At 31.1% G+C, this 11,780-nt stretch overlaps 1 protein-coding gene across 3 annotated transcripts; it reads right to left on the bottom strand.

Moving 5' to 3' along the window:
- Positions 1–7: 7 nt before the first annotated feature.
- On the bottom strand, positions 8–11,453 carry LOC123261833 (adenylyl cyclase-associated protein 1). 3 transcript variants are annotated; one of them, XM_044723670.1, is made up of 9 exons: positions 7,394–9,257; positions 6,962–7,219; positions 5,612–6,005; positions 5,260–5,544; positions 4,861–5,129; positions 4,552–4,733; positions 4,273–4,479; positions 348–491; positions 8–203 (listed from the first exon to the last, which is right to left on the bottom strand). In XM_044723670.1, exons 1-9 carry the CDS (start codon positions 9,240–9,242, stop codon positions 120–122), a joined length of 3,672 nt encoding a protein of 1,223 aa, XP_044579605.1. In that variant the 5' UTR covers positions 9,243–9,257; the 3' UTR covers positions 8–119. The 3 variants fall into 3 exon arrangements, with proteins under 3 accessions (XP_044579605.1, XP_044579607.1, XP_044579606.1); XM_044723672.1 differs by lacking the exons at positions 6,962–7,219; positions 7,394–9,257 and adding an exon at positions 11,240–11,453; XM_044723671.1 differs by lacking the exon at positions 6,962–7,219 and having other exon boundaries at positions 7,394–9,221.
- Between the last annotated feature and the right edge of the window lie 327 nt (positions 11,454–11,780).

The following is an 11,780-nucleotide window of genomic DNA, read 5'->3' as shown; positions in this document are numbered from 1 at the left end:
TTTACTGTTAATTTAACCAAAAAAATTTATTCCCTAATGATTATATTCGTATAATTTTATTTTTTTTTAATTATGAATCTAATGATTAGGTGACGAGTTTTAAGAGGATTATTATAAATTTATCCCAGTGAGTCGACGGCTATCGTTGACAATCCTTTGGAATTAATAGTCGTTTTAAATTGCTCTGGCACTGGATATTCCGTCTGTAAATTGTGTATAATTAATTATTTAAATAACTAATTTAATTCTTAAATAATATTTTTAAATACATAAATGAGCTATTAATATTTTATTCATTTTTAATATTAATAAAATAAAATTATAATACTAAAAAATTGTCAACTTACGTAATCACCGTTACTTTTAGGTACCATAACATTCATTTCACTAGATTTGCTAGTAATCAATTCAACGTCAAGTGATTGTTGATTTAAATACATTTGACAACCATCAGTCTTGTCAATTGAAATTGTCGGAACTTTTCCAAGTACCTAAAAAGAATAATAGAAAAAAAAAAAAAAAATGAGTAAATAAATTTTAACATTAAATTAAATTTAAAACATTCCATACATTCAAAATCAGACCATGCAAAATAATAAACACACAAAACATAAAATAAAACTTATCGTGAAATTTAAAAAATAAAAAACTCTTCTTCAGTCAAAAAGAATTTATCAGAAATTAAAAAAAAAAAATATTATGACAATTGACTGTCATTTCAATCTGTCAAACAACGATGTAATTTATAAATTATTTTTTTTTTTTAGTAAATTTATATTTACTATTTTATTTTCTACCGGATATTTTGAGGCAACGAAAAATGCGTTGGCAAATCGGTAAATATTTATTTTTCGAGTAAACAAAAATAATTCATGTATTTATTTATTTATTTATTATTATTATTATATATCAACAGGAGGAAACATCAGACCGGTAAGATTAGTTTGTGAGCTTAATTGGAAAGAATGTCCATATGCAATTCTTAATTATATGTGGTCTGAAATAGTAACCGATGTTGTCGATTGTGTTACTAATGAATCCGTATTATTACGAGTAAGTATTAACTTTATTAGTAAATAAATAAATAAATTATTAATTAAATGTACATAAATGGTAATAAAATTTTAATAACACAGATAATAATTTTACTGCTGGTATCAACAATTCTCATCCATACAATCTGGTCCCGGTTGAAGTCTTTAAACGAAAGTGTCCTCACAAAAGAGACATTAAATGACGTGGGATATAAGCTCCAAGATCTTGAATTACGCGTTAATATCCTGACTTACAAGATGCAGTACGGGACCTGGCCGCTGCCTGAGCAAATAAAAGGAACGAGTATCGAGGGTCATAAACAAAATATACGGCTGACTTTATCAGATAACCGGTGGTTTAATAAATGCCTCAAAAGTCCGCGAGACAATTACAACAACAACTCACGAGCCCGCAAGCCCAAGTCCGCCAACGCTGACAAGAGATTTAATTACCGGCATAAGATTAATGACAGCGAAAAATTACACCGACGTAAAAGTGATAAAATGATTGTCTCAGTACAAGACAAAAATGATTTTGAGTCTAATTTACAACTCGTTGATAAGAGCAACAATAATTCCAGCACGTCAATCAATTCTTCCGGAAAAAGTTCCGCTAAAAAATTTACTTTTGACAGTTCAATTTATTCAATTTATTCAGAGACCATTTTAAAGTCTTCGCAGAAGCAAATCACTACTAAGGAAAGCCTTGCGGATGTTCAGCAGAGGTTGGAAAAATTACAAACTGTTTTAAAAAGTTATAGTCAAGATGATTTGTTGGTTGTCGAGTCTAGTGACGGGAATAAGAGAGAAGAGTTTAGAGAGTTTTTGAAGGAGTTGAGTGATTTGAGGACTGACACTGAAAGCGATACCAGTAAAATTGATTTTGATAAAGTCAAGTCAATTGATAATGAGTTTGATGGAAAAGAAGAAAATATTACTGATGGAGATAATAATAAATTTAAGTTGAATTATAATTCTTCTTTAATTTCAAAGGAAAATTTGGGCTTTGATGACAACAAAGAATTAAAACAGGCTGTAATCAATCAGTTTTATTTGGAGAATAATTTAGAGGTGGATAATTGTGAGTTAAATTATGTCAAGCCAAAATTACTAGATATTATTAATGAAGAACAGTCGGAAAGTAGCTGTACGGAAAAAATCAGCAAGTCAATGCTGGGTTTCAAGAAAATTAGCGAAGAGTCGGAAATTTCTTTAGACTCGGTCAGCAGCAAAGATGTCAGCAGAGATGAATCTTTGGTGATGATCCAACAATTTAACCCATTGATTGATTTAGAGAAGGACGATAATTATGAAAATAAATTGTTGTCGAGTAGTTCATTTGATCAATTTGGCTTTGAAGAGAGTTTAGATTCGATAGACACTAAAATTGATGGTGAATTTTTGAAAAGTATTGAAGATAATAAAAATTTACTGGAAGAAATGGAAGCAAGTGGAAATAAAAAATTTTTACAAGTCCAAGAAATTATTAATAAAGATAATGATAAAAAAATAAATTATTTATCAGGAATTGAAATTAATAACAGTGAGGAAGATTTAATTAATTTAAACGATGAAGTGGAAGTTAATGTTGAAGTTAAAGTGGATAATGATAAAATTGACAGTTTTATGAAATTAAATTTAATGGATGAAGACAAATTGGAGGACTTAAATTTAAGCGATGAGCCTTTGACAGCTCGAACGGTAATTAATGAAACATCGAGAAATGGAAACAAAAATTTGATAGAACTAGAACAAATGAGATTCGAGGCGCTGGCGCAGGTTGAAAACTCGTGGGCTGTTGGGATAACTAAAACAATATCTGAAGCATCGATGATTAATTTGGACTGTATGGACGAGGAATCGAAGCTCAGCGAAATAAAGTCGCTGAATGTTTTGTCGAAAGAGAGCAGTATTTATTTAACAGTGGATTCTATTTCGGATTTGTCCGAGGATAAAAGTCGAGAGGAAATGAATTTATCGGAGAGTTTTAAGCTCGAGGATGAGAGAGTTAGAAGTGATGAATCAACTGGTTTGTTATCTGGCGACATGTTTCGCCAGAGTCTCTTGGACAGTGAATTAAATTTATCAGACAGTAAATCAAATGCCAGTAATTTCAGCGACAAAAAGTCTGCTTCTAATTCCCAGCAATTAAAAGTTTCTGAAATAGATACTAAAGTATTTGATAAAGATAAAAGTAAAAATAAAAATAAAAATACTGGTTACTCGAAAAAAGGAGTAACTAGAAGTAACTCGAATTTGACGAGAGATAACGACGAGAGGAGAATTATTAATTTGCAGAGACGCAGTAAATCGTACGTGACCCCTAGAAAAGTGGAAGCCAGTCCGCGGATTAGTGGGACTGGTAAACTCGCGTACAATTCGCGATCACGTGAGTCTATGAATAAATTATCTAAATCGTGTATTCCGGTTCTGAAGAACCGTCTAGAGAGAAAAGACGAGTATCGACCCAAAAGTCCCGCTCGTGGACCTCTCACTGTTTCCGTCAGTCTGGAAAACTCAAACCAGAATATTCCGGTGATTACCGAGGGAACTTTTCGCAAGTCGGTTATCAAAAGGAACTGCCAAAGCACCAATAAAAATAATGAATTTATTATGAAAGATCAGACTATTATTTATGTTAATGTTGTCGCGGATAACGATAATTGCGTGACTAAAGTCATTGACCCAAAGACATTTTTGGAGTATATTAAAGACCGGGAATTGAGCGTGCAAGAGGTGATTGATAAAAATAATAATACTCATTCAAATGAAGAGATTAATGTTAATAAAGACTCCAAAATTATAACGGTCGTGTCATCAGCAGTTAATAATATTAATAATAATAGTAATAGTAATGTTAATGATAATAATAATAATCATAGTAATAGTAATAATAATAATAATAATGATAATAATAATAATAATGACAATAATAAAGTTAATGAAAAAGAAGTGCTCGCAAAACCTTCAACTACACACACAAGTACGTCAATATCAGACTTGTCAGCGGTTTCAAAGCTCAAATTCCCGAATAATGACCACAAGCATATTTACCACCGGTCAAATTCAAGTATTGAAAATATTTTTAAACGTAAAAAAAATTTTACTAAATGACAGTTTTAATTATTTACTGGGTTTTTTAAATCATTTTCATTTGTACTGCATTTAAAAATTTTAAAATATACTTTTTTAGTAATTTTAATTTGTAAAAATAATTTTCTTTTTTTTAAAAACTCACCTGCATCTGGACGCTCTGACAGTTTACGAACTCGATGCTGGAGACGAGGGAGTCAAAAACGATCGATGATTTGCGACAAGAGTCCATGACAATTGAGTTTAATTTTCCCTTTATTATGAGAGTACTGTCTTGGCAGCGGTACATATAAACGACGTTGTTCATCTCGGGGTTTTCTATCACCAGATCTTTATTTCCTTTGTGGTATTCCTTGAAAAATTTTTAAATTTAATTCCAAAGTATTAAAATCAATAGATAAGTATATAAAAATAAAATACTTACAACCAGCCATTTTTTACCGTCACGACTGAATACTGCTGGTTTGTCAATAGGGGCGTTTGCTGGTGGCACACTCTTCATCGGTGAGCTCGAATTATTATGAACTGGTGCTTTGAATGGTGCGGGCCCAGTTCTTAGAGATGAATTTTTATGCGTCTGCATATCGGATGTTACTTTTTTCAATGCTATTTTATAAAAAAGTAAAATATTTAAATAATTGCTAATCTATGTAACAAAAACTGCCATCTGAGAGTCTTGAGAGATAACAGTACTTTAGAATAAACGAATGAATAATTAATAAGCAATAATTACACTTTGTAATATCTTCTCCTCGATTAATTTGTGCAAAAAGTGCACTTCTATCATCGCCACCAGCAGAGGCTGAAATATCACCGACAGGCATACAAGGTGGCGGTGGTGGCATACCACCAGGTGGTGGTGGTGGTGCTGCTGCTGCTGACGATGATACACTACCTGTTTTAGACCAGACTAAACCAGTTGTATGATGCTGACGTATGTACTTTTGTAATTCAGAGAGTGTTTGTACCCATGCTTTGCACCACTCAACGTGATTCTTATCTCTGTTTAATTAATTTTAAATAATTGATTATTCATTTTTATTTTCTAGTTACCTGAAGATCTTTGAACTTTGACATTTAAATTAAAAAGATCAAAAGGTATGTGACCAATAATGATAAAAATAATATTTACTTTTCTTTCCAGTCCTTTAAAACACGGTTGGTATAAAATTGACCGGCATCATTCATTTCTTTGACGTAGGGAGCAGGTGTAGGTGTAACAGCGACCCATCCCAGAGCTGGAATACTCTCGCTGATTGCTGACAAATGATTAAAGTACTGCGAGCCTCGATTATTCTCGCGAAATTGTTGGATCAATTGAATTTGTGATGATGTAGGGCCTAGAAGTGACACTTGTTCAGACTGATTTGATGGTGCAGGACGGCTTGCCGCTGTTTTTATAAATTCTTTTTGAATTCTGAAATTAGAAAATTAGAAAATTATAATTAGGTATATTAATTATTAATTGAAATAAAAATAATTACCGAAAAGCTTCGCTGACGAGTTTGCTGTGTGCAGCAACATCACCGCCGATCTTTTGACTGAGAGCCAAATATTCAGCGAACGGACCGGCGACAAGATCTTCGTACCCACCAACAGACATACTAACTGAGTAGTCAACTTCTGAGTTCTGATCAACTTCAACTTCTACCTCTCCAAAATCAGGTGGATCAGGAAATTCTTGATCGTCCTCCTCGAACTCGTGACCTGTTGATACGTCGACGTTCTCGACTTGCTTTGGCAATGAAAAATTAGTCTGGATAGCGACTTCCTGGGTCTCGGTAAAAAATTTCGATGGCACGCTCTCGAGTCTTTTGGTTACGTTCTCCAAACGGGTTACCAGCTGTTCTAGATGCTCGTCTCGCTCGTTCTCGTAACCTGAAAAAATATTTATTAACTTAATTAACATTAAATAACAGATTTTATTTTTAATGAAAATATATATATATATATATATATATATATATATATATATATATATATATATATTTTATTATTTCTTAAAATAGCTTCTTTGTCGCAAGTAATTTTACGAAATTATTACAACTCAGAGATGTTATTACATAAATATGATGACTAAAAGATCTACGTTGCAATATAATAAAAATGTGTCACCGTTTTATATTTAAAAATAGTTTTCTATTTTATTGATTCGATGAGTTTTGGGGTTACTTTATTAATTTTTATTATTCACTAGTTGACAATTAATTAATTATAATTTCAAAAAATAAAAGATAAAGATTATAAATTTTTAATTAAAGTAGATAGATAAAAAAAAAAACTTTAACTACTTTTTCACAGCGAGATAAAAAATATAATCCTATTAATAATATAATATAATAATCCGGTGGTTCCAGAAAATCAGAGTTAACTGAAAGACAACACACTACTGTCACGAGTATAAAACACGATGAAAATAACTATATAAATGCGGATTTATAATTAGAAAGCCGCGAATATTGTTGATGAATTCACCAGCGTTAAATATAATGTAGGCGTTTTAATAACGTAATACACTTACATTTATAGAAATATTAATATTCTATTTAACAGTTGAATTATTATTTGTTTTAATAACCAGACCACTGTAAATTATTCTACTTCTTGAAAGATTTTTTACCAACAATAAAAAATAAATTCGAAATAGGTCTGTTTATCAAAACAATAAACTAATATAATAACAAACATATAAGCACACAGTAGAAAAAAAAATAAAAAAAAAAAACAAAACATGAAATATTACTAATAATTAATATTATCTTAATCTTAAATTACTAAAAAGTATACAATAAAATGAATAAATATAATTATATTATATATTTGTATATCCTAACCAGGATGAATCATCGGCCCCAACGGATCGAATCTGACTTTGTGCTCGTTGTCATTGTTGGTAGCGTGCATTAAATCAGAGAAAAACCTGTGCCGTCTCAAAGCTAGCTCGTCCTTGGCAACTGGCGTAGCTGGTGGTTCTTGCATACCACCACATACTTCCGGATTATCAGTGTCGTCGTCTTCAGAGAGCCAACGCGTTATTGGCTTATCTACTGGCACTACTGCTACTGATGGTGGTTTAGTCAAAGCCGGACTAACTGTACAATAATGTTTTCAACACAATTGTCAAATTCACTCCTTCCTTAAATATTTTCCACGCAGTTAGATTAATATTAATTTTAATAAATTAATTAAATTAAATAATACAATATAATACAAGCAAAATAAAAAAATCTACTCAATCAATATTTTAAAAATCAGAATTAAAATACCTGGTTCCGTAGTTATTGAGTTCTCGAAAACAGAGTCGTCGCCCTCGTCGTCAGGTCCATCGGCAATTGTTCGTTCGATGTAACCTGGGGCTTGGTATAAACAAACAGTCGGTGGTCCCATTACTATATTATCTAATGTCAATTTACACGTTTTAATATCATCTATTGTTTTGATAGAAACAGTAGTACTTGTTGAATCACTTTCTTCATTATCTTCTTCATTTCCGTCTTCTCCTCCACCTTCAACTCCTTTTGCTTCCTCTTGTTTATCATTCTTCGCTTTATCGTCAGTTTCTATTTCATTACTCTCAACTATCAAATTATCTTGTTCACTTTTATTTGAAGCCAGCTTGGAATTATCTTCTTCACATTTTATCAAAGTAAAATTTAAATTCTCTTCACCTTCTATTGAAGAAATACCAATTATTTCTTGATTTATAATTGAATAACCACCACCTGTTTCTTCTTTACTTTCATCCAAATCAACATCTATTTTTTCTTTATTATTATTATCAACGACAGACTTGTCTTCTTTATCTTCTTCACACTTAACTAACGTAAAATTCAAATTTTCTTCCTCACAACCCAAAGACAACTCGACGTCAGATCGATCTTTAGAATGCTTCCTAATTTTCGACAAACTTTCCTCAATCTCTCTATTTACCACCAACAAATTTTCTTCAACAACCGTGATCATATCAGTAATGTTGTCTTCAACTTGATCAATAATCTCTGAAGATATTTTCTTGACCTCATCAATCACCTCAACTTCAACTTGGTTTATTAACTCTGTCGAAATTTTTCTAACATGATCTATTATTTCTGGAGTATGTATATTTACTTTATCTACTTGAAATTTAACTTCGTCGGTACTTACAGAACTTTCTTCAGCATTCGTTGTTCCGTTAGGTTCCTTAATATTTATTTTAGCCTTATTTTCATCACTAATACTCTTAACTTCTAATATATTATCTTCATTAATAATATCAGTTAAATTAACTTCGATTTCTTTAACAGTAGTAATTGAATTATCGTCATGATTGCTAACATCTGATTGATTTTCTTCAATTTCGCTACTTACTTCTACATTATCCTCTAAAATTGTTTTTTCTAAATTATCTTTAATAACTTTATTTTCTAAATTATCATCAACAACTACTATATTTTTCTCTAATAAATTTATTTCATTATCTACCCCCGTTTCTTCTCTATCTTTGTCTCTATCTTCATTGCCATTAACCTCTTCAACTTTGGCATTTTCAACAAGACTAGGGTCAACATCCTTAGTGTTTATCAAAACACGGTGAGCTTCATTTACAATAATTAAAGAGCGTTTCTCGACATCGCGAATTATTTCACGGGAAATTTCTTTAACTTCGTTGATAAACTCTTCGGAATTAACATCAATATCGCCAGTTTCCAGTTCTGGACTGGAATTATCAGTCGGTTCAGCATCTGCTGTAGTAACTTTATTAGTTGGTGAACTTTCCTTATCAGTTTCTAGTTTATCATCAACTTTAGGTTTCACCTTAGGCTTAATAACTTCGTAAATCACGTCCAAAACTTCTTCCTCTTCTTCTTCTTCCTCTGGCTGCAGTTCCAGTTCCAGTTCCAGTTTCGGTTCCAGTTCCAGTTCATGATTAACATGATTGCCGTTGCCATTACTATTTAATTGCTCTAGATTTTCGTTGACGATATTTGAGCTTTCTTCATTTAAATTAGAGTTTTTTTTATCTATCGGCAATTCTATTTTTATTGAGTCGACTTCTTCAGAACCATCACCACTTTCTTCGCTGCTTTCACCGTTGCTGCTTCTGCTTTTTTTCTTGCATGAACAGCAGGAAAACATTTTTAAATTTTAAATTTATTTAAACATCTATAAATAAACTATGCAATTATAATTTTAATAAGAACAATGATGATGATAATAATAATAATAATTTTGATTATTTATCTTCAATAAATAGTGCTATGATAAATATTTTAAATAAACTTGAAAGTAATTTGAACTTTTGGTAACTTTGTAGAATCAGTCTTGATTGTGTTCTTGACGGATGTTGAGATACGTCGCACCCTCGTTAAAAAAATGAATCACAAGAAATTTCAGACACTTGGATCGGACACTAATCGATAAAAGCACGACAAAAATAATAACTACGTGTTAATATTTCGGATTGACGAAGGGAAAAGTCAAGGAAAACGGCGTTGGCACATTTCGGATGAGACTTTTCGGAGGAATGGGTGGAGCACTGAGCTCCATGTCGGAATCGGAAAAATAGCTGACTATTTTTCCGAGTTTATCGCGGAAAAGCCCCGAAAGGCGACGAATCGCTGGCGTGAGCAGCCCGAACAAGATTAATAACGAGATGAATGTCAACGCGGAGGGACGGAGATGGAATTTTGATGGGATCCCGGGGGTAAATGCTCCTTTTGGCACTGAGGGAAGCCACGGGGGGTGGAAAAACCTCTAGGCCGGGTCATCCGGAATACCTAGTCGCAGGATACTACTTTTATGCTCTGGAGTTTCGATTTGGAGCAGCATCTGCGGATAGTGCTGCCATCAGATACTCCGTGGACGAGACCCGAATTCATTTAACACTTGCTTCCGGTTTGATAGATTCTTTATCAGAGATTATTGTTTATAATTATTTTTTTTTTTATCAATAATGATAAATATAAAAATAGTTTTAATATTTTCTAATATTCCTATTTCATGCTGTTGGCTAAATTATTTTAATAGTTTCATGAAAATTTTTTTCTAACGTTCGAAGGGGTTGAAACTGACAGAGACAAGTGACAGCAGCATAAATTTAAATATCATTAAAATTATTTTTAAACATTCACAAAATTATGAATAAAAAAATTAAAATATAAAATTTTAAATATTTAAATTACTTTTATTGACTTTTTAAATTAATTAGAAAATAAAAAAAAAAATGTAATTTCTTGGAGGATGAAAATTAATTATAAAAGTAATTCCAAAGAAAATTTCACTAATTAAAATCATTAAATTAATAATACCGTAACATATTAATAACGAATTAAGAAAAAAAAAAAAAGTAACTCACGATTACTGATGATTAAAAACAAACTAGTTAAATATATTAGAAAGTATATCCGTTTAAGAGTAATCTCAGACTGTGCTATACTTAACAACAAACAATGATGATTTACAATGTAAATAGACTTCACCGAGATGTAGTAGAAAGAAAAAAAAAAAAAATAAATAAAATTGTAAAATTTGTTTAGAATCAATTCTTAACTATAAATAAAGAACTGACCTAGTACTTGTAGAAGCCAAAGTAAAACAATTGCCTCGGGCATAAAACATGTTATGAGTAATTCCCTCAGTTTTTAATTTAATTCTATCTGATAAAATTGACAAATTTTTTTTTGTCTAGACCATCTGTCTATTAGATAATATTTAACACCCAACACCTTGATTACTTGAATTCTTCTTTAATTATTTAATTGAAAAAAGAAAAAAAAATTAATTGATGAAACAAAAACGGTGAGAACTAATAATTGTATCAAAAATAAAAAAAAATTAAACAATGACATTAAATGTCAGGAGTCATATGTGAAATATGACTCATACCAACTCAGCAGGAGACATTCAACATAACCATAGATCGGATAATTTATATTTATATTTCTATGATTTATTCAATACCTTAAAATGTTTAAAATAAAAAATGAATTAATTTATTTTTTATTAACATGATAATTAATCGAAAATAAAATTTATCTGTTAGAATTTTCCCAAGTGATAAGAGTAAAAAAATGACAACTGGAAAGCCAGCGGCTAGTGAGAATTGATTTGATAAAATAAATGAAAATACTTACAGGTTAATGAGAGAACAAATTTCGTCGACTAAACAATTGTTGTAACAACACAATAGACGGTACAAAATATACGGTATGAGATAGAAGACTGGGCTTTAAATTTAATTATAAGTGACAATAATGAGTCTGTGACACTAGACACAAGTACTAGACATTTACCATTACCAACACACACTGACAATCATCGGGGCGTCTGCCGGATGCCGGAAATACACAGTCATGTATCTATGTACTCTACACAATCCTCAAGGCTGATCGACAAGTCTTCAGAATTGTTATTCTGCGCAAGCGCCAAATTTAAATACTGACGCATGCGCAGTTTAATAGCGCGCTATTTTTTAACTTTGAATTTTTTTTAAACGAAATATAATAAATAATGATAAGTATTCAAGTTAATTTACTAAAAATTATAATTATTGTTAAAAAAAAGTGATTGAAATCTTATGTTAAATTTATGACCCTGAAGTTAACCGACACCCGCCATTTTTAAAATAAAAAAACCTGTAATTTGGAAAAAAAAATTTTTTTTTTAATTTTGAAA

The sequence above is a fragment of the Cotesia glomerata genome, linkage group LG3 (assembly GCF_020080835.1).
Source record: "Cotesia glomerata isolate CgM1 linkage group LG3, MPM_Cglom_v2.3, whole genome shotgun sequence".
In the NCBI taxonomy this organism is placed as follows: Eukaryota; Metazoa; Arthropoda; class Insecta; order Hymenoptera; family Braconidae; genus Cotesia; species Cotesia glomerata.
This window is presented reverse-complemented; position numbering and strand designations above follow the sequence as displayed.

Coding starts and splice junctions, on each gene's coding strand:
- LOC123261833 (XM_044723670.1), bottom strand. CDS start 9,242: ATGTTTTCCTGCTGTTCATGCAAGAAAAAAAGCAGAAGCAGCAACGGT. Junction 5,545..5,611: donor CTCGTCAGCGAAGCTTTTCG/GTAATTATTTTT, acceptor TTCTAATTTCAG/AATTCAAAAAGAATTTATAA. Junction 4,734..4,860: donor AGGAGAAGATATTACAAAGT/GTAATTATTGCT, acceptor TTTATAAAATAG/CATTGAAAAAAGTAACATCC.